Raw genomic sequence first — 19,162 nt, 5'->3', positions numbered from 1 at the left:
GCGTGGGGCCGAGCCTTGAAATGTCTCAGATTTCCCAAAGACTTAACAAAGAGTGAAATTTCTGGAAGACGACACTCGTACTACTACAGACTGGGAGGAGTGATGCCCCGTCTGCGCGTATTTTGTCCCCTGTGCCGCAGTGAGCATAATCTGATAAACGCCTCCGGACTCTACGCTCCGCTTCAGGACCGTGGCCACTCCATAGGAAGAAGTATGGACTAACAACAGTTAAAGGAGCGACGCAGAGATGCGGAGGTGGGGTCCCACTTCGTTGAAATATCTCTGGTCTCATCCGAAATCCCTGTCTATTGCTTCTCTATCACCCGGAATTGGAACGGAATTGTGATTACAACGGATGACAGCTGCGCGTTCGGCAGTCTCATGGTGGGTCTTTTCAGGGATTATAACGAGCCATAGCCTCAATATCCCGGCCTGGCAGGGATTTGTCTGCGGAACGGTCCAGTTCATCTATAGCGGGATGTGTTAGGACCGGGGCACTGTGTAAAGTGGAAGGTGTGGGGGGGGGGGGGGGGACTGTTTTCATGTGACAATTGCGTACACACAACAGCAACGACATCAAGTTTAACTTGAATAGCTTTCCGCTACTGCGCCAAGGTGGATCGACGCGCACATACGGGGCGAGGAGAGATGCACCCATTTTACGAGCTGGACATTTTGTTAAGACGTTAGATGTCCGTAACAATTTCAAGGTGTGAGGCCGGTGCTGGCGAACTGCGTCACCGCACGCGAGGGTTGCAGGTAGGCAGCACGCTCTCCGTCCCCCAGCAGAGGAACCATGCTCGTCATTTTCCGTCAGAATTGTCACCCGTAGGCGCTTAAAGCAACAACGAAAAAATATATTGAAATATTTTTTTTTTCCAAGGATGGATTTGGGGGACGATACGTGCATGGATCTGCTGTTGGGATCCTTGTTTTCCTCCGCACCCAATTTAGACTCGGACATAAACGCGAATTCCCGCAGGCCTGTATACGAGAACGGGGCAGACCATCATGTGAACGTACAGAATGCGGCTCTGCGAGGGGTAAGTGATCCCAGCGCGTACCCCTCGTCGGAGTACCGGGGGCTGGTTCGGCAACGGTTCATCCGCCGGAGTTTGTGGTTCTCCGACGCGGAGGACCAGCCCGCAGACACGGCGGAGAGCGGCAGTGGCAGCCCGGTGCTCACCCACCTGCGGGGCATCGTTGCCGGCTGTCGGAGCCGGGCCGCGGGCTGCCGGAACCGGGGCACGGAGAGCCGCGGGGAAGGGCTGAAAGACAACGCCATGAAGGAGGAGAAAGACAGAGGGGTACCGGAACAGAAAGGTGACGCTTTGCCCCCCGACATGACCGGTAAGGCTGGAAGTGACGAGAACGAGGAAGACGCCGGGATGAAGGCGGTGTCCACCTCACCTGGGGGGCGTTTTCTCAAGTTTGACATTGAGCTCGGCAGAGGCTCCTTCAAAACAGTTTATAAAGGTCTTGACACCGATACGTGGGTCGAGGTGGTGTGGTGTGAACTCCAGGTGAGTGTGTTGGTCATATAACAGGGGCAGCCCTAAAGCAGAATATGACCCCCCCCCAAACACACACACACACACACACACACACACACACACACACACAGAGTAAACCCACGCGACAGCACGTGGCCGTGGAACAGCCCAGGTCATGAAATAAATCTGTTGGTGTATTGTCTGTCAGTCAGCAACACATTCAGCATACCATCAGGCCAATGAGGGTTTGATTGCTACATCCTTTCCAAAAGTCCATTGTCGATTACCACGTAACCCATCGGCTCATCGGGTTGTTTGTGGTGGGGCTGACACTTCCTGCAGCTGAAATGAGACTTCCTGAAGTTTGTACGGAGCTCTGTGCTGTCACACAGCAGCAGCTCACACAGATGACAGCAGAGCGAGGGAACGAGAGCTCACTCGAAGCGGATCTTTCCCAGCCGATTTGGATCTGCTTTTAAATTTTTCTAATTTTTCGTTTCACATGGGTTCCCCTGCCCCATGGGTACATGCAACTCAGGTTTCTTTCAAATAGCACCAATTAACGTCTGTCCCAGTGTACACTGGCATCTTCTTGCCCTTAATGCAAGCGCACACTTAAGGCCGAGGAGGCCCCAAACGTTCTGTCTCGACTGTTAGTTAGCTGGCTTGTTAATTGGTTTGATTAAAAACTGAAGGTGGAATGATGAGGCATATTTCCATAGGTTATCTTGAGGAAGTGGAAGAATTTATTTGCCATGAAGCTTTTGATTCTGTCATTGTGTAAGATGAGATTTTTGTCCTCTCATGTCTTCGATCTTGTTATTTTACCCTGTTTAATGTTCAGGCATTATGCGATCCTAGTGAATCTCTGTGCCATCGTTTTTTATTCCAGTAAAACCCAGACCTAAACGCCTCGCACTGTGGTTCGTAACAAGAGGAGCCTCAGCGAAGATGCATTTGGCTGTGCGGGAGTTCTTATTTAGATCATCTTGACCAGTGTGTTGTGATCTATTTCACTTTCTTGCCTTGGAAACCTCTGTGTATAGATATCACTAGGTGAGAGAAAGATGTGTGTGGAAGCATATAATGAAGCATTCAGAATCTTGCTCAAGCCTCCGAGATGGACAAGTGCAAGTCATATGTTTGTGACTAGTAATGTTCCCACTTTTCATGCTGTGTTGAGGAATTTTATGTACAAATTTATGTGTTGAATAATTGATTCCAAGAATATAATTATAATGCTCTTAACTGAGCCTACACAAAGTGACACAAGGTACTCCTTGTGTTTCTAGAAACATTGGAACAAATGTCTGTATAGGTTTTAATCATTGTGGGCTTGCGAACTGCTGTTTTATCTATATTTTATGTGATGTTGTCCTGTGTTGTATTTTTGTTTCTTTTTTTAATACGGACCTATGTGTCTGAATAAAGTAAGATTTGATTGACTGATAAGGCAACAATGTTCTTTTAGAATTAATATCTAATGTCTGGAAGTGAAATCTTTTTCCTCACACAGATTATAGTGTCAGATTGTCACTGATACCGACAGATGAGGGTTTGGGACACGATGACAGTATCTTTTCTCTGTCTCATTCCAGGTCCTCTGTTCTTTCTAAATTGTTTCAGTGTTGCCGTGGGAATGGCCATCCTCTATTACAGCAGCAGTGAGTCTCTTTCCCTTTTGTTTTTCTCTCAGTTGAAGCATCGCAGTGAGAGGCAGATGTAACAGACAGTACTGGTTAATCTCATTATTCAATCTACGTGACTAATTGATAAACATGCAATTCCACTTCATGAGGTTTTTTTTGCTAAAAAACTGTCTTTGCTCCTTAGACACGGGGGTCACGGGAGACAGCCCGGCTCTTGGTTTGGCTGCTCTGGGTTTGGGCAGAAAAGCTCAAGAAGTTCTCATATGGTACACTGAAGAAACCCTTACGCAATAGTGGGCATCTTCGTCGCCTGTTCTGCTGCGGCGATGTTGTTTCTTCTCGATCCCAAACTGCAGCGCACTGTCGGTTCAGGGGTTTGAATGCTAATTTTTAAACATAACTGTCTATTATATTACTCATTTGCTTTGCTGATTTGAGATAACTATAATTAATCTAAGCTGTGATCATTATGGTCTGCTCAAATATGACATATTTGAAGAAAACTGCCCCCCCCATACACACACACACAGCTCCGACTCTTCTTCATTCATCCATCCATCCATTATCCAAACCGCTTATCCTGCTGTCAGGGTTGCGGGGATGCTGGAGCCTATCCCAGCAGTCATTGGGCGGCAGGGAGACACCCTGGACAGGCCGCCAGGCCATCACAGGGCACAGGGCAGACGCCTCTTCATTAATTCCATTTTAGACGCTACACTTCTATACTTCAGACAGCTTTTGGCCAAAAATGACTGCCCTCTCTTGGCCAGTAAAAGTACTGACGTTCCTCGCCTCACAAGCATGTTAGTTTACCCTGCATCGATTTCATAACACGTCTCCTAATTTCCACGTTTCGAACTTCGATGAGCGAATCTGTTTGACATCTAAAAAGTCGAAAGATGTTAACTTAATAGTATGACTTGATAACGTTATAGACGTGCTCATAGCTGCATGTGATTGGTCAAATCGAGTAAAAGGCAAGAGTGGCGATGTGCATTGTATTTGTTGTTTCTACCTTTTGTGCCAATTAAGTAAAACTCATAGATACAAAGTCTGAGAAATGGTGATGCACTACAAACAAATTCACACCAGCGATGGAAATTAAAGGAGCATACCGCTGTGGAATCTTTTTTACTGACTGAAACACAATATTATGCATTGTGTGCATCTGGTATCAAAATGACAAACATTTGCATTTTGGAATTATTAGTACAAATGTGTAAAGGTAAAAATGGCTTTTGAGCATAACTGCACTGCTGGTTGCACAATTCCTCGTTACATTTGTACTGGATCTCTGTTCACAGGTATTCTTCAGGTCTTCTGAAAAGCCATTTAACTAAGCCTCTATATAAAGCTTTATGTAACTCTTATGGCGTCTTTGTTCTGCCCTCTTTTCTTTGCACCTCATTCTGTCCTATACTTAACTGTTATTTATGAAGTTTGTATAAACATCTTAAAAGAAAATACAAGTGGGCTCAGACAAGGCTTGCAGGCTGATGCACACATATGTAACGGGGGCAGTCCTATGCTGTTCTATGCTGGTCAGCCTGCTGCATGCCCGTCACTCTCATCATTAGCTCTGCGTTGTGTTCTAGTTGGGTGGGGCCCCGGGTGTTGTGGGGGGCCCTCAGTCTCTCATCATCATCATCATCATCATCATGATCAAGGAAGGAGCGGGGACACACAGGACTCTATTTGGCCCACCTTGCCATTTATTTTGGTTTCAAACCCTTCGACAACCGTCCAGTCCTCCAGCGGGAGCGGTGTTTCTTACGGACGTGGGGGTCGAAGTTCAACCACTGCCCAGACTTTACTCGTGTGCGTTGGAAGGAGAAACCGTCCACGGGACTCCGATGTAAGAAAGGATAAACAAGTATTTTATCCCACAGCTTGCAGTATCTTCTTACAGGGACACTCAAGGTTACGTTCTCCTCAACCAGCAAAACTGTCCCACGGTAAGAAACACGTGTGGCTCGGCTCGATTGCTGCTTGAGACTCCTCCCACAAAACAAAAATGGCCTCTCCCGCGTTCCCTCTTCCGTGTACCCACAAGACCTCTCTTAAAGCGACAGTACACGTATATGACGGTCGTTGTAAAACATACATAAAAGTAAATAATGACATAAAATAAAATGTAGTAAACACAAATAACAGCACACAGACAGGATTTGGTGATATTTCATACTCAAACAAAATAAAATAAAAACATTAATTTTAACCTGGTTACATTCACCCCTCCTGAAATTCACCAACATCCTGACAGCAGGATAAAAAGAGAAAGAGGAAAGGAAAAGCCCATCACTGACTACTGGCACAAGTGAAAAGAAGGACCTAGTCCTCCAGTCAACTTAGGAGCTACCTCGGTTACGAGGTTCAGAAAATAATGAGGTTGATCAAGTCTCAGTATTCCCCTAGATCGATGTGATGCCTGATACGCCACACCATGCACTTGGCCCAAAACAACCCTGTCTGATAGACACCTAATAACTCACATTAAACTAGTTTGAATGACTCCAACCTCCATCAAAGTTCAAACCCTCACACTCCGTAGAAATGGCATCTGAGCCATAGATTCTATTAACCTGTTCACTGACCTCACCACCCTCCCTGTGCGTGTCCTTACCCGACCATCGCTCTCTACTTGTGTGCGTGAGACAGTGCGAGCTGCAACATCTGTATCGATTGAGTGTGGTGCTTCTGTGTGCGAATCAGTGTGAGATATAACACCAACATCGAGTGAGTGTGATGCCTCTATGTGTGGTGCATGTGTGTTGTGTGGTGCGTGTGTGTTGGGTGGAGTCTGAGCAGTGGCCCCCACAGGACTGACTACCAGACTAGACGGAATGAACTCTTCCGCTTCTGCCCACTCAGATCTAGGCGAATCTCCAAGTGATGAGACTGCTAGCCCCACTGCATCCCCTGAGACCGTCAGGCCATCTGCACTGTCCTCCTCATCGGACTCTGCACAGTCAAGCAACTGACTGGTTGTACTGGACTCCTCACCCTGATCTAACTCAGGAAGGGGCAAGAAGTTGACCTCCAACAAACGGTTCCTGTGCACCACTCTGGTGTGCCCCTCTGCATCCTGAATCTTGTAGACGTGGATATTGGGGTTGACACCGACAACCGTGTACACTCCGTTCTCCCATTTGTCAGCCAACTTTCTCTTCCCTCGCTCACTCTGGTTCGCAACCAAAACACGATCCCCGACAGACAGGACAGTGCCCTTGGCATGTCTGTTGTACTGTCGCGCCTGATGCTGCTGCTCAGCCGTGGAGTGCTTCTGAGCGATCTCCATTGCACTCCTTAGACAGGAAAGCAGAGACTGAGCATAAGAGTCATAGTCAACAACGTGAGGATCATGCAAAACCTGCCTGAACATAACATCCACCGGCAGTCTTGGGACACGCCCATACATCAGGAAGAAAGGTGCATAACCCGTGGTCTCGTGAACAGTGGCATTGTACGCGAGCGTGAGAGAATGGATCTGCTGAGGCCACTGTTGCTTCTGCTGAAGCGGAAGGGAACGGAGCATATTCCCCATCGTGCGATTAAAACGCTCTGTCCCGCCATTACCCATAGGATGGTAGGCTGTCGTGTGGGACTTCGCTACACCCGCCAACTTGAGAAGCTCTGCAATCAGGTTGCTCTCAAAGTTTGTGCCCTGGTCAGAATGTATTCTTTCCGGAAACCCGTAAACACAGAATACATGATCCCAGAGTTTCTTGGCGACCTGCTTCGCTGTCTGATCGGTGCAGGGGAACGCGTGAGCAAGCTTAGTGAAGTGGTCAGTAACCACTAAGACATCGACTGACCGCTGCTTACTGTCCTCAGCGGACCAGAAATCCATACACACAAGCTGCATCGGTGCGGAAGTTTTAATGCTCTCCAGGGGCGCGCAAGCAGCTGGCTCTGGGGTCTTCCCAAACACACATCTCCGACAGCATCTGACATATGCTCTGATATCCCTCTCCATGTCAGGCCAATAAAAACGCTGCCTTGCAAGAGAGAGAGTACGGTCCTGGCCCTGATGACCAGCGTGATCGTGGATGCCAGACAGTGCCTTGTCTTTCAGACTCAGAGGTAAAACATACTGAGACCTCCTCTGCTTGGACACTGGGTCCTTTGTCACCCTGTACAAGACACCATCATTGACTTCCAACTTCTCCCACTGTTTCAACAGCCTGAGGACCTTCTGGTCAGCACCATGCCTCTCACGCCTCGATGGCCGCTTCCGAACAGCGACAAAGGGCAACACCTTGGAGATGCAGGGGTCCTGCTCCTGACTCAACCTGAGCTCCTCGGTGGATAACATTGGCAGTGTATCCTGACCACCCGACAGATGCTGAACGTGCTGGACCAAACTGAGTGCTGTGAATACTGATGCATCAGGCCAGTCACATTTGGCTTGACAAAAAGCCCTGACCTCAGCTGCATCACAAGCAAACCCAGATCGCGCACTACTCAGTGTTTGGGACTGGCAACTGAGTCTGAAAACATCCTGCACAGAGTCCCCCTCAACCCCGTCGGCTTCCTGAACAAGGGCCGGGTAGGGCTCCCTAAGTAGCCTCTGACTGACGGGCTTGGAAAAAGGGTCGCGACTCAAGGCATCCGCCACCACGTTTTTCTTCCCTGGCAGGTGTTTGAGATCGAAGGTGTAAGACGCCAACTTAGACACCCAGCGGATCTCACACGCGTCAAGCTTCGGCTTCGTTAGGAGATAAGTCAGCGGATTATTATCTGTCCAAACGGTGAAGCTTTGACCCTTCAGCCAGTGGCTGAACTTTTCACAAACACTCCACTTCAGCGCCATGAACTCCAGTCTATGAGCTGGATACTTCCGCTGTGAGGCACTGAGGGACTTGCTTGCAAAACCAACAGGTCTGGCCTTGGACTCTCCTCGGGGCACTTGAGACAGCACCGCGCCGAGTCCGTCCAAAGACGCATCGACCGACAAAATGAGAGGCACCTCAAAGTCTGGATGGGCAAGCACCACACACTCCAGTAACATCGTCTTCAACAGATCAAATGCTTCCCCACATTCCACCGTCCAGTCTGCGGAGGTAAGCTTACGGAAGCTGCCATGGGGCTTCTTATCCTTAGCCGACCTCCCCCTCCTCTTTTGTCCAGCTGTAAGGGCGAACAGGGGCTTAGCCACGGAGGAGCAGTTCGGGAGGAAATGCTGGTAGTAAAATACCATACCAAGGAAAGATTTGATCCTACGAACAGAAGGCGTGCACCCATCACCTTCCATGAGATCCTGCACTGTCATGTTGGAGATGACCTCTACTTTGGAGGGATCGACAGACACACCTCCGCCATCAACCACGTGGCCCAAAAACCGCACCCGCATCGGCAGCAGATGACACTTCTTCGGAGCCAGTTTCAAATTGTTCTCCCTCAACCTCTGAAACACAGTGCAGAGCCTCGACAGAGCCTCAACCTCTGACGGCGCGAAGACAAGAAGATCATCAAGATAGCACAAAAGCTTCGTGAAGTTCAGATCCCCAAAGATCCCAATCATCATTCTCATGAAGGCTGCAGGGCTATTACAAAGGCCCTGTGGCATGCGATTGTATTCATGCAACCCAAGGGGAGTCGTGAAAGCAGTGTACTTCTTGTCATCTTCATGCATTGGGATGTTGAAGAAGCCAGAGGTGAGGTCCATCGTACTAAAGAGGCAGTTACCACCCAGCGCGGCAAGACAGTCCGACTGGTGTGGCAAGGGATGAGCCTCTTTCAAGGTCCGAGCATTCAGCCATCTGAAATCAGTGCAGATCCGAAGCCCGCCATCCTTCTTCCATACCATAACCAGCGGTGAAGCGTATGCGCTCGAGGACTTCCTGATAATCCCTTTCTCCTCCATATCAGTGAGAACCTGTCTCAACTTCTGATAGTGGGCTGGGGGAACCCTCCTGTAGGGCAAGTGAAAGGGGCGCTCATCCACCAGATGGATGCGATGTGTGTATCCTGTGACCTCGCCACAGTCCAGAGAGTCCCTGGAGAAGATGTCATGGTACTCGGTGAGCAGCTGAGTGAGCTGGGACTTGCATGCCTCACTAACCTGACAGGAGCTGAGGTCAATGTCACTGAGTCCGAGCTCTGACAAACTCCTAGCCGGCTGGACAGGGGGACAGGCACTATCTGTGGCGTTGGACTCATGCCTCCCTGCAACTGATTGCAGTCCCTGGAAAACATTAAAGTCCTCAATCGCCAAGCATGGAAACACATCAGCCAACTTGCAGTTCCTTTTCAGTGTGATGGCTTTGTCAGATGGATTGACAACAGTCATGGGTACCCACCTATCACCCCAGAGCGGTGTGACAAGTCGACCTACGAGGACACTGCGTGGCATGGCCTTGGAGTCTGTCGGCTCCACAACAACAGTGCTTCCAGCTGACATAGGCACCTTAGCAGGAAGTCTGCCCCAGACTAAGTGCTCGTGCCTCGGTAAGAGTGTCACGGCCTGGGTGAGCTTAACAGTACCTATCTTCTCAGGAACTGCACCACCCCTCCAGCGCTCTACATTCATGAACATGGACAAGAACTGTTCAACGTCAGGACTAGACGGATGTTCCTGTCTGGACGCGATGTCCCAGTACTCAGTACCACTCTTGAGTACATGGGCCACATGTTTAATGACGTTTGTGCCGACTATCAGATCATCATGCTGACCGGGCACGACCAGAGTGGGTATGACAAAGGAAACACCATAAAGCTGCATGTTGAGGTCATAAAAACCATCAGGCCTAGTCTCCAGACCACCGCAGCCAATCAAGACAATGTTCTCTTCAGGCTGCTGCTTCTCAGGTAAAACACCCCCAGAGCGGAGCTTCTCTACTGCATTTTCACTGATACTGCATAACATAGAGCCAGTATCCAACATGCCATTAAGCTGCACACTCTGGTTGATAAGAACAGGAGCATAGAACAAGTCACTGAAAGCCTGAATCCTCTGTGTCGCCTGAATGACCATACGCGAACCCTGAGGTGCTTTGGCACACTTGTCTTCATACAAGTGAGCCACGTCGGAGACATCAGTGAGGGATACATCTACATTACCCACACCATCCCTCTCTAGGTGTGGGTTTAGTAGTTTAACGGACGAGACTGACGACCAGCTCTTCCACCAGGCTGAGAACGGAGCTGGTTGGGCGGCTGAGGGTGAGGACAGTCCCTCTTCCAATGACCAGGAGACAAACAGTTTATACATCGGTTCTCCCGGCTGCAGTGGGAAAATGTGGAGTGATCCGGAGACTTACAAACCCTGCACAACCGCTGCGGTGCGTCTGGCACCCGCCCTGCGGCGCTAGCTGGCGGTTGAGTCCGCGTCGGTGTCTGGACCGCAGCGCTAACTGGAACCTGAGTCTGCATTGTGACCAAACGGTCTAGCAAGCTCACCAAACTCCTCATATAGTCATCACCGCCAAAGACAGGTGCGGGAGACGGTGTAGGACACCTTGCACAAAATGATGTAGATGACGCATGAGCCGGGACGGGAGATGGCACCACCGGCACGGTCGTGTTCAAGTCGGGAGCCACGTCGACTACAGGGACATGAACCTGTGAATGGAACCTACGCTCTACCGCGCCTGCTTCACGTTGTCCACCTGCAGCAACACGGTACTTCCTCTCCAGCATGTGCTCATCAAGCCTCTCTTGGATCTCGCTAGCAGACCATTTCCCTGCGGACTTGAACTTAAAAACATTGGCAAGAGACTGATCTGGACAGTGTTTGATAAACATCATGCTTACCTCATGGCTTGGCTCTTCAATACTAAGGCCTTGCCGCTTCAAGCATTCGTCAGCCACCTCCACTGTCTTATTAAGCCTAATCCAATACTCCATAGCGTCCTCACCTGGCTTGGGCAGCGTACTGTAAAAGTCCGCCAGGGGCATGCTCGAGTATGTGAAGTCACTAAAGTGTTGCTTCAGTACATCAAAAATAATGTGGGGGTTCGCTATGTGGTCGACAGATGTGTTGCGCAGCTTTATCCTCACCACGTCCCTTGCTTTCCCCATAAGCTTAGCTAGAATCTCATGTGACTGCTCATTAACTGGAATGGCTCTCTTCCTCAAATACAAAGTCATAAGGCTCTCCCACTCATGAACTGTAAACTTATCAGAGCTGTCGCCCCTGAAAATAGGAGGCTCCCTAGCGTCTGTCTGCATTACTACTCTAACACTAGGCACTGTCTCCGAACACTGTTCAGCAGACCTAGCACTGTCTGTGTGTGTGTTTCTAAGCATTTGTGTTTCCTGCAGCTTAGCAGTGATTGACTCTCCTATCTTCTCTGCTAACCGAGTAATGAGCATGGCTAACTCACCCACTGGCTGCTCGCTGTTACCCAGCACAGCTCCTTCGCTGATACCTGGCCTGGCCCGTTCTACGTAGCGTGTGGAGGTGAACTGAGGAATGCCAAATGTGGTCGGGTCTCTAGGTCCTGGTGCTCTGGTGTCTGGTTCCCCGCCCTCTAAGAGCTGCCCGAAACTCCTACCTACACCTAGCCGTAAACCCCCACCCACATCTAACTGGTACCCCCTCTCAATAGCACACTGGCGATCCAAAAGATCCTGATCAGCAATGTTACCCCCACCTACGTACGAACCACCCTCTGCCATGTTCCTACCTCTAACACTCAGATAAAATAAAAAATAAAATAAAAAAGTGAAAAGCTCAATTCATTTAAATAATTGAATCTAGAAATCACTAAGAGATTGAAACAATCACACACAATCAACAAATTCACCAATAGATTAATCACATATGCACATATCCAGTAGTTTAGATCAATAGATTATTCACACGAGTCCTTCAATCACATCAACATTAATCTTTTTTTCCTTTTTTTTTTTCGTGTGTTTTTCTTCCTTCAGTATATACAAATGTCCTGTTCACAAGCCCAGTCCATGGTAACCACAGCTATGACTGTCCAGTGTCCACACAGCTCAACTCCAGTCCACTGTAACATGAGTGTACAGTCTGTAGAAATACCTGAGGACGTCTGGGGCTTGATGACGACAGCAGCCTCCCGCGGCGAGCAACTGATGTCACTCTCAGAATCCAGGAGGGTCACGGCACCAATGTAACGGGGGCAGTCCTATGCTGTTCTATGCTGGTCAGCCTGCTGCATGCCCGTCACTCTCATCATTAGCTCTGCGTTGTGTTCTAGTTGGGTGGGGCCCCGGGTGTTGTGGGGGGCCCTCAGTCTCTCATCATCATCATCATCATCATCATGATCAAGGAAGGAGCGGGGACACACAGGACTCTATTTGGCCCACCTTGCCATTTATTTTGGTTTCAAACCCTTCGACAACCGTCCAGTCCTCCAGCGGGAGCGGTGTTTCTTACGGACGTGGGGGTCGAAGTTCAACCACTGCCCAGACTTCACTCGTGTGCGTTGGAAGGAGAAACCGTCCACGGGACTCCGATGTAAGAAAGGATAAACAAGTATTTTATCCCACAGCTTGCAGTATCTTCTTACAGGGACACTCAAGGTTACGTTCTCCTCAACCAGCAAAACTGTCCCACGGTAAGAAACACGTGTGGCTCGGCTCGATTGCTGCTTGAGACTCCTCCCACAAAACAAAAATGGCCTCTCCCGCGTTCCCTCTTCCGTGTACCCACAAGACCTCTCTCTTAAAGCGACAGTACACGTATATGACGGTCGTTGTAAAACATACATAAAAGTAAATAATGACATAAAATAAAATGTAGTAAACACAAATAACAGCACACAGACAGGATTTGGTGATATTTCATACTCAAACAAAATAAAATAAAAACATTAATTTTAACCTGGTTACACATAGTAAGCACAGGTGTTTGCAAAACTGTTAACTGTGTCGTAAAAATGCCATTGATTCACACGTGTCTTCATTTAAAATTAGGACCTATAATGATGCGTGGATAACACAGTAAAAATGTATTGTACAGTTGCTTTTTTTAACAAAGAAAATAAATGGGTTTTTTTTATTTATTTTTAACAAACTTCATCATAAATAGTTGCATTTAGCGGTAACGTGTTAAACAAGACGACCTCCGGTGGAACGCTCTGATGGACCAGACGCGTCGTCCCTTTTAAGTAAGACTTTTATTATTTGCCCATTTTTATCGATTAAAAAGCGCACCTCGTGATTTTTAAACACAGTTAAATACTTTTCTGATCATGTCATGTCTACTGCCGGTAAGACCACGAGACATGCGGCGAGACAGGACGAGGAAACACGAGGCACCCGCCGACCTCTCTACTATAGCTAGCATGCTAGGCGAGCTCAAGGCCGACCTCACAACTCAAAACTAAAGCGCTCAAACAGGCCATTGCAAGCCTGGACACCAAGTTAGACAATATCAAGGTCACTGTATCGGACCACTGGCAGAGGTTGCTATCTCGAATCCCATGCCGAGACGACTAGCCAGCGCATTCAAGCTCTCGCGACGTCTTGTGCTACTTTAGCCGAGGACTACGCTAAGCTAAGGGCTAAGGCTGCGAACCTGAAGGGTCGCAGCCGCAGAAATAACATTAGAATTATCGGCTTACCTGAGTCAATCGAGGGCCCCCCGTCCAACGACCTTTTTCTCCGACCTGCTGGTTGAAGTCCTGGGCTCGGAGTTGCTGGAGTCTCCACCCGAATTGGATCGCGCTCACCGTTCAGTCACTGCTAAACCAGCGCCAGATCAAAGGCCAAGGGCGGTCGTGATACGGTTTCACCGTTTCCGGGTAAAGGAGCTCGTGATCCGCGAGAGGCTCGTAAGCGCAGGGGGTCGTTGCAATAGCGCGGGCACAAAACCCATCTGTATGAAGACTCTTCTCCCGATGTCCTGGAACAACGGGCCGCGTATAAGGCTGTCGTGGCTAATTTGTATAAACTAGGCCTCCGGCCTTCTTTCCTGTCCGAGGCTAGGCTACTAGTCACAGACCAAGATGGATCCCGCCGGAGGCACTTCTCTGTTCGAGAAGCTAACGACTTCGCAACATCCCACCATCTTCGCTATGCTGGCTATCTGTCAACATTGTTCGCATCGGTCCGCCGGCTAGCTAATTCCGGACAGGGTGGGAAAACATGCTTTTTGCCCCCCTCAGTAATCGACCAACTGATCAGAAAATGGATTTTAGATATGGGATCAGCATGAATTATACATGCTAACTAGTGTTTCTTGAGTCAATAAGTGGCGTTTTGAGAAATCGTCTTTTCATTTACGGACATATAGCTAGCCCATTCTTCCTAAGCTATACAGTTAGCTAGTACTGGGTTAAGTGGACATGCCGTGTTGTTTTATGTTTGAACATTCCACTGCGCCTTAAAGATAGTTTTTGGCCATCCTAACTTGGGGGACTAATGGGGATAGTACCAAAATGTACTGTCGCGCTTGCATAAACTCATTGTGCTAATAGATACCCCTGTCCCCGGTGGGCTAACACGCCACATCGCCTTTGTTGACTGTGGTGTGCTGGCTGGCAGCATAACACTGTCTATTTGATGTCTAGGACCTGTTGCCTGGTGTGAAACATTATACATACGGTTGGGGTCCGGACCTGCGATCGCTGGCCACCGTGTCGGTAAGTTTACCGTTCGGACACTCGGCTAACAGCTTTCGTTAGCTCGCTAGCTTACCACAGCTTCGCTAGCATATGCTAGCTTCGCCACAGAGCTTCTTGAAAGTAATAGTCTATGGCTTCGCTGACTCCCGTGGGTAGACTGCTAGTGTCGTAATACTTCCGGGTCGCATTACGCACCCTGTGACATAGCTAGTTTAGTTTTACTGCCCCTTAACGATTTGTGCCGCTTGTTGCGCTAGTTAACAATATTAATATGTTTAAAGTTGCTATTCGATGCGATACACTATAAACCAGGTATATATCAGGACCCTTGATGGCTGGTTGGCTTTCGTGCGTAGCCTACCGAATATGGCGGTACTTCTGATTCACCGGGTTAGCTGACATAGCAACCGGTGACGTAGCAACCTTAACCTCAAACAATTGAATTAGACACCGGTACAAGGCAACATTAACTTGATTGTATTATAACGTCTGACGACAGTGTGAGCGTTTTTTTTTATAATGGTTCTTCGTTCTCAGTTTAAGGGCAAAAATACATGTGTGAATTTATATGTGGGATTGGGGGTTGGTAGGGGTGAGTAATGATAGGGAGTCTTCTGCGGTTCATCACACGGGTTCTGTTCCACAGTTGTATGTCATGTGTGTGCTCTGACCCGCTATCCCCCCTTGAAGAGGGGGAGACTTTGGGTTTGGGGGGGTTCCCCTTTTTTTCTTTTTTCCCTTCTTTCTTTTCATGGGTGCTTGGTCTGCTTTCCCCCTTTTTTCTTTTCTCCCAACAACTTAGATGGCTGGCAACGCTAGTAGTGACAACATAGGAATGGGGAGCCCTGACTCAGTGAAGTTCTTGGGGTGGAATGTCAAGGGGTCGAACAATCCTGTAAAGAGGTCTAGGGCCTTTTCCCACATGAAAAAGCTAAAAGCGACGTGGTTTGCCAACAGGAATCACATTTACGAATTAAAGACCAAACTAGACTACAGCGCCCTGGGTTTCATCAGGTCTTTCACTCAGACTTCAACAACAAAGCCAGGGGTGTTGCCATATTGATTAGTAAAAAGATCCAGATTTCTACAACCAATGTTATTTCAGACAAGAATGGGAGGTACTTAATCATAACTGGTAAACTTTGGCACACTCCTGTGGTGCTAGTGAATGTATACGCCCCTAATTTTGATGATGTAGGGTTTGCAAAGGGATTGTTCGGTAAAATTCCAAATTTAAAAGTCCATCTTGTGATATTCGGCGGTGATTTGAATTGTGTCATTAACCCGGCCCTGGACCGCTCCGCCCTCAACCCCACTCCGCCCTCTGCTATGTCTAAGACATTTTCTGATTTTATGGCTCAGATTGGGTGCACTGACCCCTGGAGATTTCAGAACCCCCAGGCAAGGGAGTACTCTTTCTTCTCATATGTACACCACTCTTATTCCCGCATTGATTATTTTTTCGTCGACCGCTCATTATTACCAAAAGTCACGTCCTCCGATTACTTACCCATTGTAATCTCAGACCACGGTCCTGTCACCCTCGACATCGCCCTGTCCGCGCAGACTCGCACCTTGCCCCACTGGAGACTCAACTCCCTCCTCTTATCAGATGCAGCTTTCTGCACATATGTCTCAAGCTCCATTGATGTCTTCCTCTTTCTAAATCAGATGGATTTGAACTCCCACTCACTCCTATGGGAGACGCTTAAGGCATACCTTAGAGGGTAAATTATTTCTTATTCCTCGCACCTATACAAAACTCGAAAGGCTGAACAGGATCGACTCTCTAAAGCTGTCCTTGATTTGGACCGCCAGTATGCCTCCACACCATCCCCTGAACAAACAGCGCCTAAACCTACAATCTGAATTTAATCTTTTGACCACTGACGAGGCAGAACGCTTACTACTGCACTCATGTGGCACCTATTATGAACATGGCAATGAGGCAAGCCGTCTGCTGGCTCACCAGTTAAAGCACCACACCGCTTCTCGTCTGATTCCCCAAATTAAAGACTCCTCCGATACTCGGATCTCCGACCCTGCGGGGATCAATGACACCTTCAAATCCTTTTATTCCTCCCTGTATAAATCTGAATTCCTACCGGATCCTTCCAATATGAATCAGTTTCTGGGCGATCTAGCCACTCCCTCTGTTGATGCTGAGACTGTGAACGACCTAGAGTCCCCTCTCACTCTAGATGAAGTTATTCAGTCTATCATGTTAATGCAGTGTGGCAAGGCCCCGGGACCCGACGGGTTCCCAACGGAGTTCTTTAAGAAATTTCATGCCAAGCTGGCCCCCTTTTCTTATCTGTGTATAATCAGTCACTCGAGCGTGGCCCGTTGCCGCACACCTTAACACAGGCGTCGATATCACTACTTCTTAAGAAGGGGCAAGACCCCACTTTGTGTAGCTCTTTTAGACCCCTGAGCCTCCTTAATGTGGATGTAAAGATATTGGCGAAGGTGTTGGTGAACCGTCTGGAGGTGGTCTAATCAGGCATTATTTCAGAGGAGCAAACTGGCTTTATTAAGGACATGTACTCATTTTTTAACATTGAACGCTATTTAACATTATTTATTCAAAGCAAGTCTCTAACTCCCCTGAAATAATCATTTCACTCGACGCAGAGAAGGCGTTTGATTGAGTTGAGTGGGTTTACCTGTTTGCTGTTCTTGAGAAGTACGGCTTCGGGAACAAATTTAACTCATGGATTCACCTCTTGTATACATCTCCCCAGGCCAGTGTCTGCACCAGTGATTCCCGTTCTAACTACTTTCCCCTCAAACGTGGGACACGTCAGTGGTGCCCGCTGTCCTCGCTGTTGTTTGCCCTCGCCATCGAGCCCCTCTCGATCGCGTTGCGGTCGTCCGCCTCCTTCCGGGGCATAGCGCGAGAGGGAGTGGAACACAGGCTGTCGCTATACGCGGATGACTTACTGCTCTGTTAGCGACCCGGTGACCTGTCTGCCCTCTATTCTCTCTATTCTTGAGAACTTCGGCTCCTTCTCTGGTTATAAGTTGAATCTCCAGAAAAGTGAGTGTTTCCTGATTAACTCGGCGGCGTTACGGCTTCAGCAGACGGACATACCTTTCGCACTACTATGCTGCTCCGGCTTCAGATATCTAGGAGTGAACGTGACGCGCTCGTGGCCTGCCCTCTTTTCAGCAAATTTCGCTCCCCTTCTCACTCAAATGAAAGCCGATTTTCGGAGATGGGGTAGCTTGCCTTTATCGCTTATAGGTAGGATTAACGCCAGAAGATTTGTTCTCTCTGACCCCTAAGCATGTGGATGTGGTGGCTTTCACTTCGTTATTGGCGCGGCGCAGGATTCTTCTTCACTGGAAGCCCCCCCCCCCCGGCCTCCCTATGGTTAAGTGACGTGATCCACTTTTTAAAACTTGAAAAAATAAAGTTCTCGCTCAGGGGCTGCACCCACAAATTCACTGTGAGGTGGCAGCCCCTCATTTCATACTTCGCCGCTCTGCGAAGGCTCCCCTCCGACGACCAGCAACGATTTTGAATTTGAATTTATATTAATTTAGACCAAGCCTCGTGTACTTTATCTCGTTTGTACCTTCCCTTTTTTCTCTCTTTTCTCTTTCTCTCTTGATGTTGTCTGTGTATTTTTATTTTTATGTATTTATATTTATTATTATTATTATTTACATTTATTTAAGTTTGTTTTTTTTCCCCAGGGGACCATGTTGTTGGGAGGGAGGGGAATGTGATGGGGGGGCTGTTATATGCCCCCTCTGTTCTTGTTTGTCATATTTTGTCTTTAAAAACCCAATATAAAAAATGTACAAAAAACAAAACAAAGCAAGATAATAGAGCGGAGGTTAATTTAAGAGCAAATTTGGTCCTGTAAAATAAGGATAAGTGTAACGAAAGCAAACATTTTACTCCATAGGGTTAGGTCTACACAAAATATGATACACATTGATAGCTATCTACATATGTAGTTAATCTAAATGTAACATGCCGCATAGAGCATACTTTGCATACAGCATGAAAGCAGCAGGCATGGTCCATCTTGGGGTGGGCTCTGGAAGCTGTAAACAGTAAGTCTGTCACTGGCCACTTGAGAGAATGACATTTCTCCAGAATAAAGCTCTTCTTCCTGTTACATGGCCTCATGCCAGGCAGCAGGCGACTATACTTCCTGATACATCCCACAACACTATTGATACAGTATGAGGAGGGTCATCAGTCCTGACCGAGGGGTAAAAAAAAGTTGTACACACTTCACTGAGTAGAGATTTTTTTGACGGTGTTTTGGAATTAAGCTGTGGTGATACAGTAACATATTTAATTGTAGATTTAAGAACCCCCCCCCATCAAAATACAAGGATAGGAGCTGGACATAGACCCCCCCCCATCAAAATACAAGGATAGGAGCTTGACATAGACATATAGGCATTCCAATTGCACCAAGAATAAGAGCTTATGTTGTTCTGAGGGAAAGATTAA

General features: G+C 48.0%; 1 protein-coding gene across 3 annotated transcripts; it reads left to right on the top strand.

The window, feature by feature from the left end:
* LOC130106633 (serine/threonine-protein kinase WNK2-like) lies at positions 1-4,506 on the top strand. Of its 3 annotated transcripts, none has more exons than XR_008809755.1 (3): positions 1-255; positions 3,092-3,157; positions 3,327-4,506. XR_008809755.1 is itself a non-coding variant. In XM_056272816.1 (3 exons), exons 1-2 carry the CDS (start codon positions 885-887, stop codon positions 3,107-3,109), a joined length of 657 nt encoding a protein of 218 aa, XP_056128791.1. In that variant the 5' UTR covers positions 533-884; the 3' UTR covers positions 3,110-3,157; positions 3,327-4,506. The 3 variants fall into 3 exon arrangements, 1 of the variants encoding a protein (XP_056128791.1); XR_008809754.1 differs by having other exon boundaries at positions 1-384; XM_056272816.1 differs by lacking the exon at positions 1-255 and adding an exon at positions 533-1,523.
* The last annotated feature ends 14,656 nt before the right edge of the window (positions 4,507-19,162 follow it).

This window comes from Lampris incognitus, chromosome 2 (genome assembly GCF_029633865.1).
Source record: "Lampris incognitus isolate fLamInc1 chromosome 2, fLamInc1.hap2, whole genome shotgun sequence".
Taxonomy (NCBI): Eukaryota; Metazoa; Chordata; class Actinopteri; order Lampriformes; family Lampridae; genus Lampris; species Lampris incognitus.
The sequence above is the reverse complement of the archived record's forward strand: the minus strand, read 5'-3'. Positions and strand labels throughout refer to the sequence as shown.

Excerpts from the sequence above, each read along its gene's own strand:
- LOC130106633 (XM_056272816.1), top strand. The coding sequence starts at position 885 with ATGGATTTGGGGGACGATACGTGCATGGATCTGCTGTTGGGATCCTTG.